The sequence below is a fragment of the Culex quinquefasciatus genome, chromosome 2 (genome assembly GCF_015732765.1).
Source record: "Culex quinquefasciatus strain JHB chromosome 2, VPISU_Cqui_1.0_pri_paternal, whole genome shotgun sequence".
In the NCBI taxonomy this organism is placed as follows: Eukaryota; Metazoa; Arthropoda; class Insecta; order Diptera; family Culicidae; genus Culex; species Culex quinquefasciatus.
Window position 1 is genome coordinate 48,933,209 of NC_051862.1, and position 17,583 is coordinate 48,950,791.

Sequence of the window (17,583 nt, forward strand, 5' to 3'; positions counted from 1 at the left end):
CTGTTGTGTTTCACATGTTATAGGGTATTTTCAATAAAAAAAACTCTGGAAAAGTGTTCGTGAAAACACTAAGAACGATATTATTCGCAAAAGCAAACTTGACATTTCATAAACTTTTAATCGTTTAACAAAAAAAATTTAGTACATAATGATTTGATTCAAATCACGGCTTATTTTATGAATACTTTTAAACGTGCAAGCACTCTGATAGCATTTTGTGAAATTTGTTAGCTGTAAAATTGTCACAGTTTTATATTTTTAATTCTCAAATATATTAAATTTAATTTATCTAAATCATTCATTGACAGTTTTAGTTGTACCATGGTGTCATATCGGCAAAGTGTACGGATTTTTGCTCAGCATGAGTTGGTAGCCTTAGTTATGTGACTTAGCCAGTGTTTTTGAAAATGTCATTTTTTTAGGGGTCAACTTTGGCTGTGTTTTTTACTAACATTTCCTATACTTTCAGTAAAAAGAAGTATGCAGTAATTTTTGTAGTGTCCCAGACTATGCCTCTACGCATTTTTTCGCAATTTAAATGATGATGGTGCCATTCTATAGCAGAAAATGTGAAAAACATGCAAAAAATTGAAAAAATGACTGTAAAAACGTGAAAAAATTAGATAGGCAAAATGTAATTATATTAGATGGTAGAATAGGCCAAATACTACCAAAAACAAACATAAACTAACAAGATAAATGCAAATTAAAATACAAAAAATAAAACAAGAAAAACATAAAACAAGAGAAGTAAAGTTTTTCGTAGAACAAAAGTTGCTCAAAATGACCTCCTGAACACGGGAAAAATAAATATTTTCGAAAAAAAAAATTTGGGCAGTAGAGGGTTAATTCAAAAGCGGTGAAAAAACGTATGGGACATATATATGATCAGGAGAAGGGGCATAATCACCGATAGGTAAAATTTCTCAACATATCAAAACGACTTTGTTTTTTTATCATTTTGCTTCAAATTTATTGCTAGGTAGAGAAAATAAAATTAAATAATAACTCGGGTTCGATAATCATAAATACACGTTGTTGTTGCTGTTGTTGCTAAGAAAGAAGATAAATCATGCTTCCATGCTACAGTTGCAGTTTCTTTTGCGGAACCCTTCCGGAGTCCACCGCAACTGCAGCGCTGTTCCTGTGCCCTAAATATCGGAGATTTTATTCATTTCTGTATTACGATCGTTCTGTTCTCTGTACAGACAGACAAAAAAACAGTTGAAAGACGACAACTTTCACTTGCACATGAGTTGGATATAAAAGAAAGACGAACCAAACAAGAGATTGTTGTTCTGGCTTACATGGCTAGGGAGGGCACTTAATCCGTTTTAACCTTTTTTTTTTAGGAAACTCAATCATAAAGTTAAAGGGGTTTTCGTCAGATTGGCATCCCGCGCAACACTTGCATTGGCACTCTTTTGAAAAGTTTTTTTTAAATGTTTTTTCGTGCTGGACTCGTTGGAAATCACTTTCGAGCAAGGATTACTTCGGAAAGAAAAACAAACTTGGTAATTTATGCCTCAACAACAGAAAAACGAGCTTGTTTTAGTATGTGGGAGGGATCTTAAGATAAGCTGTTCTTGTTTTCTTGCCATTATCATACTGTTAAGTTGGTTTATGCTCAGCTTTTCTCTCTGTTCGCTGCTTAAAAAGAAAGGGGGGAGGAGAGAGTTCTGTGATTGCTCCGGAAACCAGGAGAAGCCAAGCTTCCGTTTGCCAGAGAACAAAAAAAAAATATGCTTGCTTGCTTTTAAAATTGTATAAATTTTCCTTACTACTATCATTAACGATGTTTGGGGGCTGTGTGGGTGTGTGTGTGTATTTCTAATGAATTTCGTGTGTGTGTTTTTGATTAAATCTGCCGCACGCTCCAGCTGGCTGCTCAAATCAAACACCAGCACGACGGCCTGTTTAGAAGACTTGCGTTTGCGGAACCTGCATCGACGACGACGACGACGACTGGCCGGTCCCGCTGCCCGGATGTTCCGGACTGTGGCGCTGTTTTTTGCGCTTCTTTTCCTTTTTCCGCTTCTTGCGCTCCTTGTCGTCCTCGTGGCGCTTCTGCTTCTTGTGCTTCTTCTCGTGCGTGTCGAGGCCGGCCGCCTCGAGCGAGGACTGCTCGGACGCGGGCGCCACACCCTCCTTGTATTTGTGTTTCTTGTGTTTGTTCTTATGCTTCCGCGTGGGGGCCGTCTTGAGGTGCTTGTACTGTTCCGGGAGCTGAAGGAGGGGACACAGTTAGAATTACGGTCATGGAAGGAAGAATCGGGGGGATCTCTTACCGGCCCAGGATGCAAACGGAATCCGGCCAATTGTACGCTTGTGAGGGGAAGAAGTTCTTTGCCCACGATTGGTGGCTTTTCGATTACGCTTCTGAGGGAGCTGTTATCCTGTTGGAGAGAAGAAGAAATTTAAGTTTTAATTGTACGAATATTCTTTAATATTTAGTTTTCCACTACGACCAATCACTCAATAGTGGATTTTGTCAGATTTTCAACTCTTCAGCGATTTTCCACGCTCCATACAAAAAATATTTGTTTTGTATGGAAATTGTCCAAGAGGGGAGAGGTCTGAGATTTCAAAACAGTGTCCACGTGGTTAATGGATGGTCCTCAATATCTTGGCTGTAGACTAACGTCATGATTCAAATTCCCGGACGCTTCGAAACCCGGACACCTCAACTTGTTTTATCAATTATTTGGATATATGTTCGCATTATGAATGTCAAAACTGTATTATTTGCTAAATTCTAGCATCAACTTTCATTTAAAGTTGGTTTGAACATTGTAGTTAGTGCCAAAACAGTTAAATAAAATAAAATTATAAGTTTACAAAAAATGTGAAACATTTCACTGAAATGCATCGAGAAGGCAAAACAGAAATTTATGGTTTTGATTTTCTTAGATTCTAGCAAATTTTTATATAAAATATTGACTGTTTTGATGTTATCAGCTTATTTGAGAGCTAAAGAATGCCATTCACTAACATTTCAGTCCAAATTCGTGCGATTCATAAGCAAAATCGAGTGTCCGGAATTTGAAGCAAAAGTGTCCGGATTTAGAATCCGCTTTTATCAGTGTCCGGGATTCGAAGCACAATAAGTCATTTTAATTTCAAAATTATGATGAAAAATTGTAAGAAAATACATGTTTTGCATGCATTTTCTTAAAACTGACTGTTTATACTACATCTTGATGATATTTCTACATTTCCGATTTTTTTGCCAGATATAAGAAAAATGATATGCTTCTAAGTGTCCAGATTTCGAATCATGACGTTAGCTTGGTTCGCGAATATATGAAAAAGAAAAAGTGTTTAATTTTGAACGCATCAACCGGAATTTTCAAGCACTATACTGCCGTTCTACGCATAATTGTCCCATGTCAGTTTGGACGATTTTGACTTTATGATTTTTTTAAGTTTAGTTTGATGTGTACTTAAAGAAAAACACATAAAATCTGGTACTTTGTCGGAAACTCATTAAAATCCACATCAAGTCTGTTTGTCCCATCGTTAAACTTCTACGCATAACTGTCCCACCAAGTATTTTCTATCACGAAATCATTAGTTTTGCGAAGCATTATGTCTTGTTTACCTGCTGTATAGCAAGAGAATCACAAATAAGGATGATAAACTACTAACTGGGGCGATTAGGGACACATAGGGCGAATAGGAACCCACGGGACAATTATGCGTAGAAACACAGAAATCGGTTGAAAAATTTCAATCGCGTTTTTCTCAGTTGCACATTTTTGAACATGGGACAATTATGCGTAGAACGGCAGTATAGTCTTAGAAGCTATCCTGAAAATTTTAGCATATATTGTTAAGTTAGAATAGTTAGAATAGAATCAATTTAATTGATTTATTTTTCACTGTTTAACTCTTTTTCTAGAAAGTTTTCCTCAAATCGTTAAAATTTTCTCTCACGCACACCAGAATAGACAAATCCAGCAAAAGCTCAACGCTGCTTTTTGATGGTGAGAGATTTGACAGCTCCCATACTAAATGTCTCGATTTTCATACTTTTTGTTAATTATCTTTTAAAACAAAATACTTAACATATGAAAACTATATATTTTTGGTGCCCAAAATTCCTGCTGAATCGAATGGTGTACTTATCTCGATTGCAAATTTTTTGAGCAGTTTTCATTTTAATAATATTCTAGACACATTTTGTGCACCTAGTCAATCAATACTTTTATCATAAATAATCATTTTATTGCTTAAAATTGAGTTTTCCTGAGCTCCCATATTCAAATACATGGAAGCTGTCATTTCTAACACCATTGGCCACCTAGCGGCCATTTCAAACTGGATTCATCTATTCTGTGTTAGTATTTGTATTTAAAGTATTGTTTTGGTTTTGATCGATTGTGATTGGCTGAATTTCAAGCAGCTGATTTTGTTTACACTATTTTTACGCAGACATAGGCAAATCGAGTAGACTAGTCGCCTGTAAAAACCAACTGTTTACCACGTGCTCGTGGTATAACAAAGGACACAGCTGATTTTGACAGACGAATTATTCTACTCGATTTGCCTATGTCTGCGTGTAACTAAATTCCAAACTAACACACTCTCGCGCGTGGATATCTCTATTGCATGGCATTGTTGCCGGGAATGTTTCTAATTGCACCAAAAGTTCAGAAAATCGCTGGCAACAGTGTCTGCGGCACATTCTGAGAAACGGACAATATCTAAGCCCGCTCTTACGCACACTCGCACGCCATTTGTTTTGCTGGACGGTAAAAAACTTAACCTCAATCTTTTTCGTGTACGTACACGCAATACATGCGCACGTAAACAACTCTATTGAGCCAGCGCGCCAAAATACTTCCCAAGTAACCATCCAGCACTAAAACAAACACTTAAACAGCAATATTTTTAGCATTGAAGTGCATGTTAGTCATGCGACACTCAGCAATGCTGACTTAGTGCAGCGTAAGTGCTGGTGCTGGCAATTGTGTTTATCAATTTTCATAAAACTGGCATCACGGTCTCGCTCGCATAAGAAGGGTGAGCGAGATAGAATGTTTTTATGGTGAAATGTCAACATTTGCTGGCCTTTTTTCGTTACTTTTGCTGGTTGCTGGAAAAAGAAAGTAAGTATTTTATTCATATTTCAACAATCAATTTTACTCAAATATAATCCATTTGGAAAAAAACACCCTGGTTGCTTAACTTTTTAGTTTGATTATGATCTGAATGTGGTAAGGAAAGTGATCTAGAAGCTCCTGCGATGGAAACCATCCGAAGTGGTGTTTTTTTTAACGGAAAATTTGGTTTATTGGACCTTTTCAAAAAAGCAAAAAAAATTATATGTAGCAATGTTTATTTCTGGTGTTGGCCACTAGATTGAGCTAGCTGTCATTTGATTTTCTCTTTTTATGTGATTGATGGATTTTGGTAAAATTTGTTCAATAATTTAAGTCTGTTTGTCTGTGGTGAAACACAACATTACCCAGTGAAATCAATCCGAATTCTGAAACGGAATCTAATTAGATTCGTATACAGATTCCGTTTCAAACGCAACAACCGGTTCCGGGTTCGAACCGGTTGTTGCGTTTGAAACGGATTTTGTATACGATTCTAACTAGATTCCGTTTCAGCATTCGGATTGATTTGACTGGGTAGGTTTTACGCCGACTCGATTTGGAGGTTAGAAAGAGTGCACTGTTTACATGGACTAAGCACAGTTCGATGCGGTCGTCGATTTTGTTCGGGGAAATTCGTCGACAATCGACGAAGACCATGCCACGAGCTGTCAAATGACGTCAAAATACAAATACAGTAGTTGTTCGGTAACTGGGCGTTGTTTAACTGGGCTGCTTTTTAACTGGGCGCTCGATAACTGGGCCGTAGCCCAGTTAAAAAGCTGACAAACGTCAAAAATCCAAAACAAACCGAAATCACCGAGGGGTAAATGGATGCAAAAATCATGGTCAACAAATAAAAAAACTTTTTTCAAACTTTTATGTAATTTCCAGTCACAATTAAAGAAATATGAAAAGTAATCATTGTAAACAAATTTTAGTTACTTTTATTTTTATATTTCATCCAATAAATTTTATGCATCGGTAGTCCCCTCGTTATTTTTCGTTCAGCCCAGTTAGCGAACAGCATTCGATGACTGGGCTACGTTCTCAGCCCAGTTACCGAACAACTACTGTACATAGGCAAAAATTCATGGAACAAACATACTTTTTGCCCTGGTATTCAAAAACGTAGGTTTTATAGCAGAGGCGACTCGTCCACCTGTTCAACCTGTTCATTGAACAGGTAGCCAATTTCAAGCGGATATTTTTTTTTTATTTATGTGCCGTGGTGCTTTTTTAACCAGCAACATACAATTACAATTTTTGTTTGAATATACGTTAACAAAATCAACGCCCTATGTTCAGCAGCGCTGCATGCACCGAAAAAGCTTTGGCCCGCCACCCTTTACTCTTTTACCTCTCTTTACAACCCACCAATACCAAAGCGAGCCAGCCTAGCGGGCCACGCGCAAATGCTCGTCGCGTTCAACACCGACCCTTTGAACGTCGGGGAAAAAATCTCCATACAGAAAAAATCAACACATGTAAAGAGCTTCCTATTCATACGCAGCGGCAGTATCGATGTGTTGGTAAATCTGGTTCAATCTGAGAGCGTGAACTGACAGCATTTTTGGGAGAGAGCGAAATGCCACCCCAACCCCAGCCGACTTAGCTCGCTCAGCTCTTCAGGGAGCTGCATGCAAAAGGTAAACAAGCCAGCGCGTTGACAGCACGTTGAGAGCATGAATAAATGAGAGAGCGCGAGAGCACGACAGATATTGCTCTATATTTGGCGCACTTTTAGGCATCAGGCTGTTTTGCGCAGACTGGTGATGGCTTGTTTTAGAACTGGAATGTTCAACTGCACGCGTTGAACCTCTTCGATCTTCTTGGTTACTAGTGGATTCTTGCTCTACTGGAAAGTCATGTAATGTTAAGTTTAGATAGTGTGATTGATAGATTGAATTGAAACAATTGAAAGAAAAAAGTACTGTGCTTTTCCCAGCATTAAAATTAGAAGCATTAGAACACATTAGAAGAATTATGACAGTAGATCAGGAAAGGGTTTTAAGCACATTGTTTTGCAAAATATCAAAGGTGCTGTGCTACTGAGTAGATTCAACCATGATCGTTATTTTATTTTTCGGATGGTTCTACTTAAAGCGGATGCAGTCCTAAAAAGTTTAAGATTTGATGCCATTAAATGCTCCAAAAACGACTGTGTTTATTCAGACTGTAGTCCCGGTTCACTCTAGTTGTATATATTATTAAACCGATTCTTAGCGAAGCTACACCAAAAAGTCACTTTTTTCAATTTCCAATTCGAATTTTTATATAAAAAATTTCATTTTTATTATGATTTGAAAATTGCAGTGTTCTTTAAATACGTTTTCTTACCCCAAACGCCAAAAATATTGAGCAAATAAGGTCTGCAAGCCCATGAATAGGAGAGGACATTTTTTTCATAAAACTGCTCCTTTCGTTGTCCCGTCACGGAAAGAAATGGCTGGCAAAAACTCAAATTTCAACCAATTTGTTCAGTCCAAGGAGCAAAAGATTCGTTTATCAATTTGTGGTAATGTGTAGAAGAGCAAAAATTAAAAAAATAATGAGCTAGCAAAACTGTAGCGATTTTCTTGGTGTGCCTTTTTAAAGTCCAGGTTTACGATGTTGTCCCGTCACGCAAACGGATATGTTTTTTTTTCTGAACATCCTGATGAATACTTTTAAAATTCAGTATAATATTCAATAACTTCCCTTGAATTTTGATAAGGATGGCAGAGCGATTGCTCTATTTTTCCACATTCCCCACGCTAATGATTAAGTCTTAAAAATACATTTTAACGAGATAAAAAAAGTCTTAAACATAATTTTAATTAATTATTTGAATAAACAGAAATTTATAATAGTATGAAAATAATAAAACGTAAAAATAAAAGCCATTCGAAAGGAAAAACATTAAAAAAATGTTTTAACATTGAACAGGTACTTCATTCGGGCACGAGTCGCCTCTGTTTTATAGAAAACCTAGATGTGTGAATATCAAAAGATCGGAAATTTTATGCCCTTTCCGATGCCACATAGGTTGACTTGTGAATTCGAGCCAAACATTTCATTAGGGCACAAAACCAAAACCGCAATTCGAGAAAATCGTTGGCAAAAAGTGGACAACTTGTTTCAATTCCTATTTAAAAAGAAAGCTTGACTGGTGGTATTTTTACTGATGATACGATAAAACACATTGTTATTATCAACTCTGATTTAATGCTTCTTAAATTATGTTGATTTTCGCAATAAAACTCATAATTTTAAAAAATCTCATTATTAGGCCCTTTTAACTTTCCAACTGTTGTTCATAATGGGCCCTTTCTAAATGTAATTTCGAAGAGAACTGAAAGGGCACTAAAGCGCTGTCACCTGATTGTTGTTTTTGATGATGTTTATGGGCCTTTTTGTTTAGTTACAAATAATGAGGAATTCAGCGAAAATTTTGATAATTGGAGAAGTTGTGTGATCGAATGGTGTAGATAAGTTATGTGAAACATAAAAATTCGTCAAAAGTGTACTGAACAGCAGCCGCGGGAGCGTATTAAATATTGTATTTCGATGAAGTTTTTTTTTCTGCAGCAATCCTTGGTGAAACGTAAATCAAACTTTGTTTTGAAGTGAATTAGTGTTAAGAATGTATAAAAAGTTCACTTTATAACAAAGAAAATTTCTTAACCACGAAAAACTAACGAAAAAGAAAAGGGCCCAATTGAACTTTTTTTCTGGTTTGGAACGAAAATTGTTATGTGCCCTTTTGTTTTTTGGATTTTTTCGCAATTCGCAATTCGCAATTTTCAGTGTAAGAACGGGCCTTGACCGATCTTATGCACTAGGTTCCCGACGAACACGCACTGCCCTTACACCTACATCTCACCCTTGCTCTGAGTCAGTACGAGCAGCACGCTAGAACACGCTTTGAGTGTTCGTGCCAGGCATGCACACCTTCTTTTCCGGTTACGCATTTTAACTCGGCCGGGGTGGTACATTACGTAGGGTTTGATGTAAGTATAAGCGCCTAACCATTTAAAGTGTGCCTATCAACTTTCATTAAAGCAAAAACTATTTTAGTTTTATTTTGAATTCAAAAACTAATTGTTATTTACTGTGTTTTGTTTTCTCCTGAAATCTTCCCTATTGTTGAGTCGTGTTTATCTGTTGCTTTTTCTTTTGTCGCGGTGTTTTGTTACAATTTTTGGTCCTAAGCATTTTATAAAAGTTTTTCAAAAGTACAATAGTAATATTTGTGTTAATTCTTTGATCATTCCAAAAATTAAGTAAGGGCTCGAACCTCATTTGTTTGAAGGAAAGGGTGAAGATTGAAAACATTGGACAGTGAAAGAAATATACTATGTAAAGAATCAATAGTGAAAGAAAGATAGTAATTTATGAAGCAGATAAAGAAATTAACAACAGTTAATAAATAGAGGTAACAAACAAGGTTGGATAGTATTGAGGGCAATTCACAGGAAGATGAGAAATTATTCAAATAGATAAATAAAGAAAAGGCACATGATAAACAAAATTGATATCGTTGCCAAATTAAGGGAAAGCAGACAGTTTGTTACAGCAGCATCAATTGGTAAAATAGAGTGGAAAAGCGTTGAGAAATAAGAGAATCAAATGAGTAAAATCGAAATCAAATGGAGGATAGTAAACAGAAGCCGCGTTAGAAAATCAGTGAAACAAAATAAACAGAAAATAGGTGGTAGCTGCAATGAAAAGAAGAGAAACCCCGTTCTGCGATGCTCAGGTACATCCACAGCAGTTGACTCAACATACTGCGAATCAAAACAATACCGTCTACAATCACAAATTACTTCCCTGTCCCACATTGGCGCGCCCCTTTCTTTTAGCCGTCTCGATTCTGACCCACGGCGGTCAAAGGTTTACGAGCCGTTTCCACAGGCCACCAGCTAGGTCATCATGAAAACCAAGCCAACGTGGAGGTAAGAAAATAGGACACTTGCAAGGAACCAGAGCTATACTGTCTTGATCAAGACTGATCTAACAGGACTACGGACGTAGTCAGTGACGCTCCTTCCAGGATGTTCCTCGCCTGAGCGTCAACTGAAGAGGTATCATCAGCATCATTCGCACTTGGCCTGCCTTTTGTTTTTTGGATTTTTTCAATAGAAAATTGTTTGCTATCAATCTGATTCTTGGAGGGCATGTAGGGAGTGTCCTAATGAATGGAATAGTGGAATAATCCCAAATGTTTACGTTTTGGTTTTGTGCCCTAATGAAATGTTTGGCTCGAATTGTGGACCGGTTCGGATGCCGGCGGATTTTCTGACGACGTAATTCCGGGAAGGTACCCTATTCCAACGAAAAATCTATTCTATCGATACAAAGACCCCCAAAACGGTGTTATACCCATTCCAAAATGTTTATTTAGCAATTCTATGGTCATATATTGACATTTAGATAAATTGAAAGCATGCAAAATTAAGTTTAGATAAGTTTCATATAAAATTTCCAGAGTTACATAAACTTTTATACTGAGTATTTAGTAAACTTTATATTCAATCCAAATTATTTTTTCAATCAGTCAAGGATGCCTATTTGGAGTTGGGAGACTGGATTTATGGTGATTTGCCAACAAATAACTTTATTTATGTTAATTTTTTGAAAGGTGTACAAACTTTTTTTGCACCCTTTTTGTATTTGTTATATAACTTTTTATAGAAATCATCTTTTCATGAGCTTTTTGTAGCAAAATGTTCGGCATGAGTTTCTGAACAAAACTTAGTACTAGGTTTTTGTCAAACTTCAAATTGTTTACATGTTTCATCACAAAATGTGCACAGTACCCAAGGGGTGTAAATACTTTTTTTACATACTGTAAAATTATTGATTATATTGTGAATTCAGTATATTCGAAGCACGAATCAAAAGCTTTCACATTTTACATGAAATTTGTTCAACTGAAATTGCCTATACATTTGGAGATTTTTTTTAACTATGTTCACATATTATTTTTTAATTAAAAACTTATCTACCCATCTCCTTGGAAAATTGTATAAAGAATCTGAAAATGAATTCCGTTTTCCGATTCAAAACATTTTCTTAATTATAGTTAACTAACTTTTAAAACTTTTCAAAATTAGTATGTATTGTAGTATGATTCTAAACAATTCCGTATGTATTTTAATAGTACTCTTCATTTTGCGGAAAAATCGCAAACCAATCAAAGTCACCCCGTCTTGCGGTATTCCGAAATGACTCTCTTGAACAATCTGTAATTTTTGTTAGAAGCAAGTTAGCACAGTCTTTGAGAGAGTTGTTAAAACATCGAGGGCTATAATTCTACGTTGTTAGTTTCATAAAATGATAAAACATGAATTTTGTAATTTGAAGTGTCAAAATGCAAGTTTCCTCATAGTAATTCCCATACAAATTTCATTCGCTTTGTGCCAATCGCTTCCAAATTTTGGAAGGTTGTTTGGGACCCTAAAAGGGACCCAAAAATGTGTTGCTGAAGAAACCAATTTTTGATTCCACCCTAGCTGCAAGGGTAGTTTGAAGTTTTGAGATATGTTTATTCCGAAATGTAAAACGTTTTATAAAAAATATATCTTATTTTTTCCAGACAATCCAGAAATTCCATTACGGAGTTCAACGTTTTTGACAAAATTAATAAAATTTTGCAGGAAAGTTTATTAGAAAAAGCTGAAAATTATTGATTATATTACAACTACCCACAACAGCAAAAAATGCCGTTGGTAATTTTCTATGCCTCACTAAATACTCAATCCGGGTCAACCAAAATTTAAAAAAATCTTATGAATTTGATATCTATAATTCGATGCCTTTGATTCCTACCTAAGTTAGCGTAAGAGATCACAGAGACATCGAATTGTTCATGGTCCATATAAAACATATTTTTGATGTCTCTTCGGTCAAGAATCGCCCATACGCAATTTGATTAACTCCATAAAATATAATAAAAAGCTTAAATCCAAAACAACACCCAATTGTCTGAAAAATAACAACAATTAAATCTAGACCTAAGCAGACGATCCAAACAGCTGTAATGCTGAACACTTCTCGATTTGACTTGCGTTTACATCATCATTGTGCTGTGCACAAACGGCCAGAAAAGCCTCAAGCGTTGAGCCAAGTCGAATCTTAAGACCGACGAACGAACCAACGAAGAAATAAAAGTAAAAGTAGAGCCTCGTCGTCGCACAAGACGCGCTCGCTCGATTGAACTTTACAGATCTGGATAATTGGAAGAGGATACTTACGAGATGTCCCGGTCCGTCGATGACGCCGGGCAGGTTCGGCAGGAACGACGAGAGCTGTTCCTTCACCTTCTTACCGCTAAATTTACTATACGAGTGCTCGAGGCCGTAGTGGGCCATCAAGTTGGTCGCGCCGGTCAGTTCGCCTTCGCCTGCGGAAGGGGAGTGGATGAAGAAAGAAAAATAATATTGGTCAAATAATACTAAATATCGATGAAACCGATGAGGTCCTAGAATTATGTTTAGATTGAGGATTTTATTACAATTTCCTGACAGAAAATATCTTCTTTAATAGATCGTTCTATCAAAATACAGAGTTGATTTTTTTTTTTTACTTTTCAGGAGTGCATTTTTCTACTTTTTTGAAAATGTTTCAGATCAGATTGTATTGCAAACCTTGAAAATACAATTTTTGATGCAGAATTTTTTTTCAATGTTGTTGAAGTCAATAAGTTATTTACTTAAACCTTGCAAGTTCACTGCTCCAAACAACTCGATATCACTCTATTCAACCTTGTACTGTAAAAATCAGGCCAAATCTTTATCGTAATATTGCTTCTTTCTTAAAAATGCAAATTAAGCATTGCTTTCAACGTAATAAACCTTCCCTTTCTCCCTCTTCCACCCTCGCTTACCTGGTGGTTCCTTCATCAGATAGAACGGCCCACTGTGCACGATCGACGGGTTCTTCCCCAGCTGGATGGTGGTCTTGAGCGTTCCGGACGAGTCCTGGCGGGCCACCACCGGGGACCGCCCCCCTGCACCGCCCGCCCTCGGCGACGATTTGGGCGAGTACTGTTCGACCTTCCGGAACGGCGGATCGGTCATCATGACGTTGCCGTAGTTGTTGAACATTTTGAAAGGGTCTCCGCGGAAGCTGGTGGCACAGTTTCCGACAGGTTGCGTTCCCCGTCCGCACTAAACACAGCTGCTGCTGCTAAGGCACCCTCCTCTTCTTCTTTTGGGGGACAAAACACACACTCCACCTCCGCCTTCCACCTACCGCGCTCTTCTTGGTGGTGGCCTCCGACCGTTCGAGCGACAGCCAACCAGCAGACGGAAGGTGCGGGGCCAGGTGCGGTGGTGGGGGAGAGGGAATCGACCCTCGCCAGCCAGCCACGAAACGAGCTGCTGCTGCGAACTTGCCCCCGTGCGTAATCCAATTAAACGGTCAATCCGGGGCGCGACCTCGACAAACCTCAATGCACACGGGATGCCCCCCACCGAGTGGGACCGATTTCCGACGGAACTGTCACGATTTTTCTGCGGACACTTGGTGAATTTTGCTTTTTTTTCTGCACGACGACGACGAACCGAAACGCGAAACGCGAATGAAAACCTTTTCTGACAGGCGATCAGGGTTGCCGGGGTTGGGTTGGGGGAAAAGTCTGCGCGAGCATGGGGAGAGATCTGCAATTCGTTAATACTTGCATGCAAGTCCATTAAAGATCTGCAAACATTTATTGAATGCAAGTTGTATATTTACGCTACATAAGGTAGAGGACCCAGTTATCACCCTGCATAAGTTTTTCACTCAAAATCAGAAGTACCCCTTAAAAAGGGTTCTATCCACGGCTACGTTCGAGGAAAATTGATCATCACTCTAAAATTCTCTGTATTGAATTCAGTTTAACGAATTTCGCCACCAAAATGAATCAGCATGTGCCGGTTGTTGCCTTCTTGAAGCCACTCAAAGAATTTTCGATCTTAATCAAATGCGTTTAAAAATTTATATATAATTTTGTGGTACAATCATTGACGTCCTAGTTGGCAATCATTGATTAATGACGATTTGAATGACTTAAGGCAAGTATTACGGGTTTCGCCTCATTAGCGGAAAGTCATGGGTTCTTCTCAGGGTGGCAGCCTTAGGTTTAAGTTCAGAGGTAGCAGCAACCGCATGAGTATTAAACGGTTGCTTAACGTGCTCTTCAAGCATGTGATCGATCTTGGGATATTCCTTTGCGCCTCTTCCCAAAATACTTTCCTCGTGTCTTCGCATGTAAATAATGCCCAGCCGATCGGTAGGTATTGCACTGCAGTCCAGTCGCATTGTCCAGATCAGAGCAAAGGGAACACCGCAAATCTAGGTTCAATGCTTATAACAGGGTTGCCCAACTTTTTGGCCCTGCGGGCCATATCTGATTCTTCTGAAGCAGTGGCGGACGGGAACTAATATTTGATGAAAGTTGAAAAAGTATATCTTGATTTTAAGAATAAAACACAAAGATAACTTTCAAAAATGTGTCAAGTTAGTCAGAGAGGGTGAAGAACAGCCCAAAGAAATAGCTCCCTCTCCTTTGTTCTGCTGTTCGTAAATCAGTTTCTTAACCCCTTTCCTAGCATTGAACAAACTTTTTAAAACAACTCAACTTTTCAGAAAGCTTATTTTTCAAAACCATGAAATCAACAACATTTGCGTGGTTTTGTTAATAAATTTACATTTTTGCTCATAATTCGCAAAATACAATGAATTCAAACGCCGTTTTCGGTGTTGTGATGATATTTGACGTCCTTTATGAAACCCATGCCTCACAGTTGGTCTAAATCCATTCTAAAGCCAAAAACCAAGGGTGGCCCATTCTGCCCCTAATCTGCTTCCACGAAGTCTAACTTTCAAAGGTGCAAATTACTTCAATTTCTTTTTAAATAAATTTGGCTTATGTTCATTAGGGTGGTCCAAATCCGGACTTTTTTGGGGCTACCCCCTGAAATCAAAGATTGACCCATCATTAGGCTAAATTCCAAATTTGAGCTCATTCTGACCACGGAAACCCCTCCCTCCGATCGCTTAAAGTTTGTATGGGAAAAATCGTCAAAATGTATGGAGAAAAGCAACTGTTTTACTTTTTTACCTGTAGAAGGCGCCATAATTATCCGATTCTTACCATTTCTTAAATATAGAAACTTCATTAAATTTAGAACAACTTTCCCGAAGACACCATATTTTTAGGATTTTTTCCCGCGAAGTTATTAGCGCCCAAAACTGACCCTTTTTGCGCGGCCAGCTGTAAGGGGCTACCTAACAACGATGTTTATTTCCAATTCGTACACGCACGTGCTCTCTCTCAGGTTCAAACTCTCTCACGAGCTTGCCTGCCTGCCTGTTTACCTACAAGCGCGCGCTGTTTCTCTGCTTGGACTTTTGTCGTCGTCGTTTTTGTTTGCTATTCGCTGCGCTGCGTTTCTGGCATGTTTATTATGATTTTGAACTAAAATAGCAGGATTGTTTTGAGATATATTTAGCATATTAGTCTTATACTTTGTCAAAAATAAAAAAAACTGCGCTGAAAAAAATAGTTTAAAGAAAAGACAGCTTAGGCTCAGTTAAAAAATTACAGCAAATGTCATGAGAACAGGGTTTGTTTGTTTTTCCAAGCATTACACGCAGTTTTTCGTATATGCTAAAGAAACATGATAATGATTCAATTATTAAAAAAAATCTTCAGGTAATACGAATGTTGTTCCTTTAGGTAGTTTGCTTTAACAAAAATATACTTTAGTACAAATCAGAACAAATCAAGGCAATTTTACAATTATTGCTGCGAATTTTCATTCATACTCTCTAAAATTATTTTTTTATTCTTTATGGAAGTTTCTTTTTGTTTTTCTAGACCACCTGCAACAAATATTGCAACTGTTTATCATTTTTTGTCAGTTTACCTGTAAATTTTTCGATTCAGGGAACATCTCTTTCTGCACAATCGTTAACTACCTTCAGATCTTGCAGTTGCGGCCTTCCTTTAAGATACTCGTTTGGATTCAGTTTAAAAAAATCTAAAGAAAATTCCTTCCTTTTTATCTAAAAAAACTGCATGGTATTTCTTGTAACAAAAGCAGATAAATTTAAATCCAAAACGTTTGCAATTAGGTTTGGATCAGAACAGATAACGATTCATGGACGCGCTTGTAGGTAAACAGGCAGGCAGGCAAGCTCGTGAGAGGGGTCGTGCATAAACCACGTGGCCTTTTTTTCGAGAATTTTTGACCCCCCCTCCCCCTCATGGTTTTTCGTGGTTTCACGCCAACCCCCCCCCCCCTGTAAGACCACGTGGATTTTTCCTCCCAGATGAAAAAGCTAAAAAAAAAAAACAAAATAGTATAGATTTCAAAAATGTTTATCCCCATATGATACACCGTCAGTGGGGGTGACTTTGGATCAAAAAACGATATAACGATAAAAACGAATGTTGGGGATTGTTCCTGAATGATTGGTCCAAGCGGGTTTTGCAGGTCTTGAACCTGCCGATGTACTCGGAGAAAATCCCCCCAGAAATTTACTTAAAAGTCTGAAAAAAGTATAACGTTACAAAGTTTAAGGTAAATAATAAAAGTATAACAATTTAGTGAAATGGTACAGACAGTAAAAAAAAAAACTCAACAAAACAAGAAACTTAGTAAAACATATGCATTTCAAATTATGGAATTGCAGTACAATTAATTGCATCCAGGATAAATATGCTTTATGAATTAAAGCTACTTTGTTATAAAAACATTATTCATGATTTAACTAAAATGCGCTTTTAAATATAAAATAAAAATTATTTTAAAAAAGTAAAAAGTTTAGTTTCAGAAAAAAATATTTTTATTTTATTTTGAGGAAAATTTCTTATTATAAAAGCTCCTAGTTAATATTTATTTTATTCCAAACATTCATAAACAAAACCCAACTAAAGCAACTTTTCTTTTTAACTGAGCATGATTGATTCCAATGATCCAGTATGTCCAAAAAAAAGTCGAGTTATGTCATTTATTTCTCCATACAAGAATCAGAGACAGGGACAAACATTCAATATTACGCCATTTTGAAAGGTTAGTCCTGATTTAATTTGTTTTCGAAAAGATCGGAAAATTCCACGAATGTTTTACTTATTAATATTGAAAATCGGACCATTAGTTGCTAAGATATCGACATAAGAAAATAATGGATTGTTTGGGTGACACTTAGAAAACATCCATTTTTCTGTTTTCAAATCTTTGCATGGCAATATCTCAGCAACTAAAGGTCGTATCAATAAAGTTCAAAGTGGCCAAACATGGGCACTAATTTAAAAAAAATTAAAAACTGTAACTATTTTTAAAAAAGTTACCTAAAAATTGCTATAACTTGAAAACGGTGCTCTTTATGAAAATTTCACTTTAGTACTTTTTGATTGCATTTATTTTACATCGATTTTACATCGAAACATGATTTTTGCGATCAATATTTTGATTTAAAAAAAATTGTGTTGATTCAAAAATTCATA

General features: G+C 37.1%; 1 protein-coding gene across 1 annotated transcript; it reads right to left on the reverse strand.

Moving 5' to 3' along the window:
* Nucleotides 1-959: 959 nt before the first annotated feature.
* LOC6046763 (mediator of RNA polymerase II transcription subunit 19) lies at nucleotides 960-13,689 on the reverse strand. The gene is made up of 4 exons (XM_001863876.2): nucleotides 12,973-13,689; nucleotides 12,341-12,489; nucleotides 2,289-2,396; nucleotides 960-2,226 (listed from the first exon to the last, which is right to left on the reverse strand). The coding sequence occupies exons 1-4, from the start codon at nucleotides 13,190-13,192 to the stop codon at nucleotides 1,918-1,920; spliced, it is 786 nt and encodes a 261-aa protein (XP_001863911.1). The 5' UTR covers nucleotides 13,193-13,689; the 3' UTR covers nucleotides 960-1,917.
* Nucleotides 13,690-17,583: the final 3,894 nt, after the last annotated feature.

Coding starts and splice junctions, on each gene's coding strand:
- LOC6046763 (XM_001863876.2), bottom strand. CDS start 13,192: ATGTTCAACAACTACGGCAACGTCATGATGACCGATCCGCCGTTCCGG. Junction 2,397..12,340: donor TCGACGGACCGGGACATCTC/GTAAGTATCCTC, acceptor TCTCTCCAACAG/GATAACAGCTCCCTCAGAAG. Junction 2,227..2,288: donor TCCGTTTGCATCCTGGGCCG/GTAAGAGATCCC, acceptor CCCCTCCTTCAG/CTCCCGGAACAGTACAAGCA.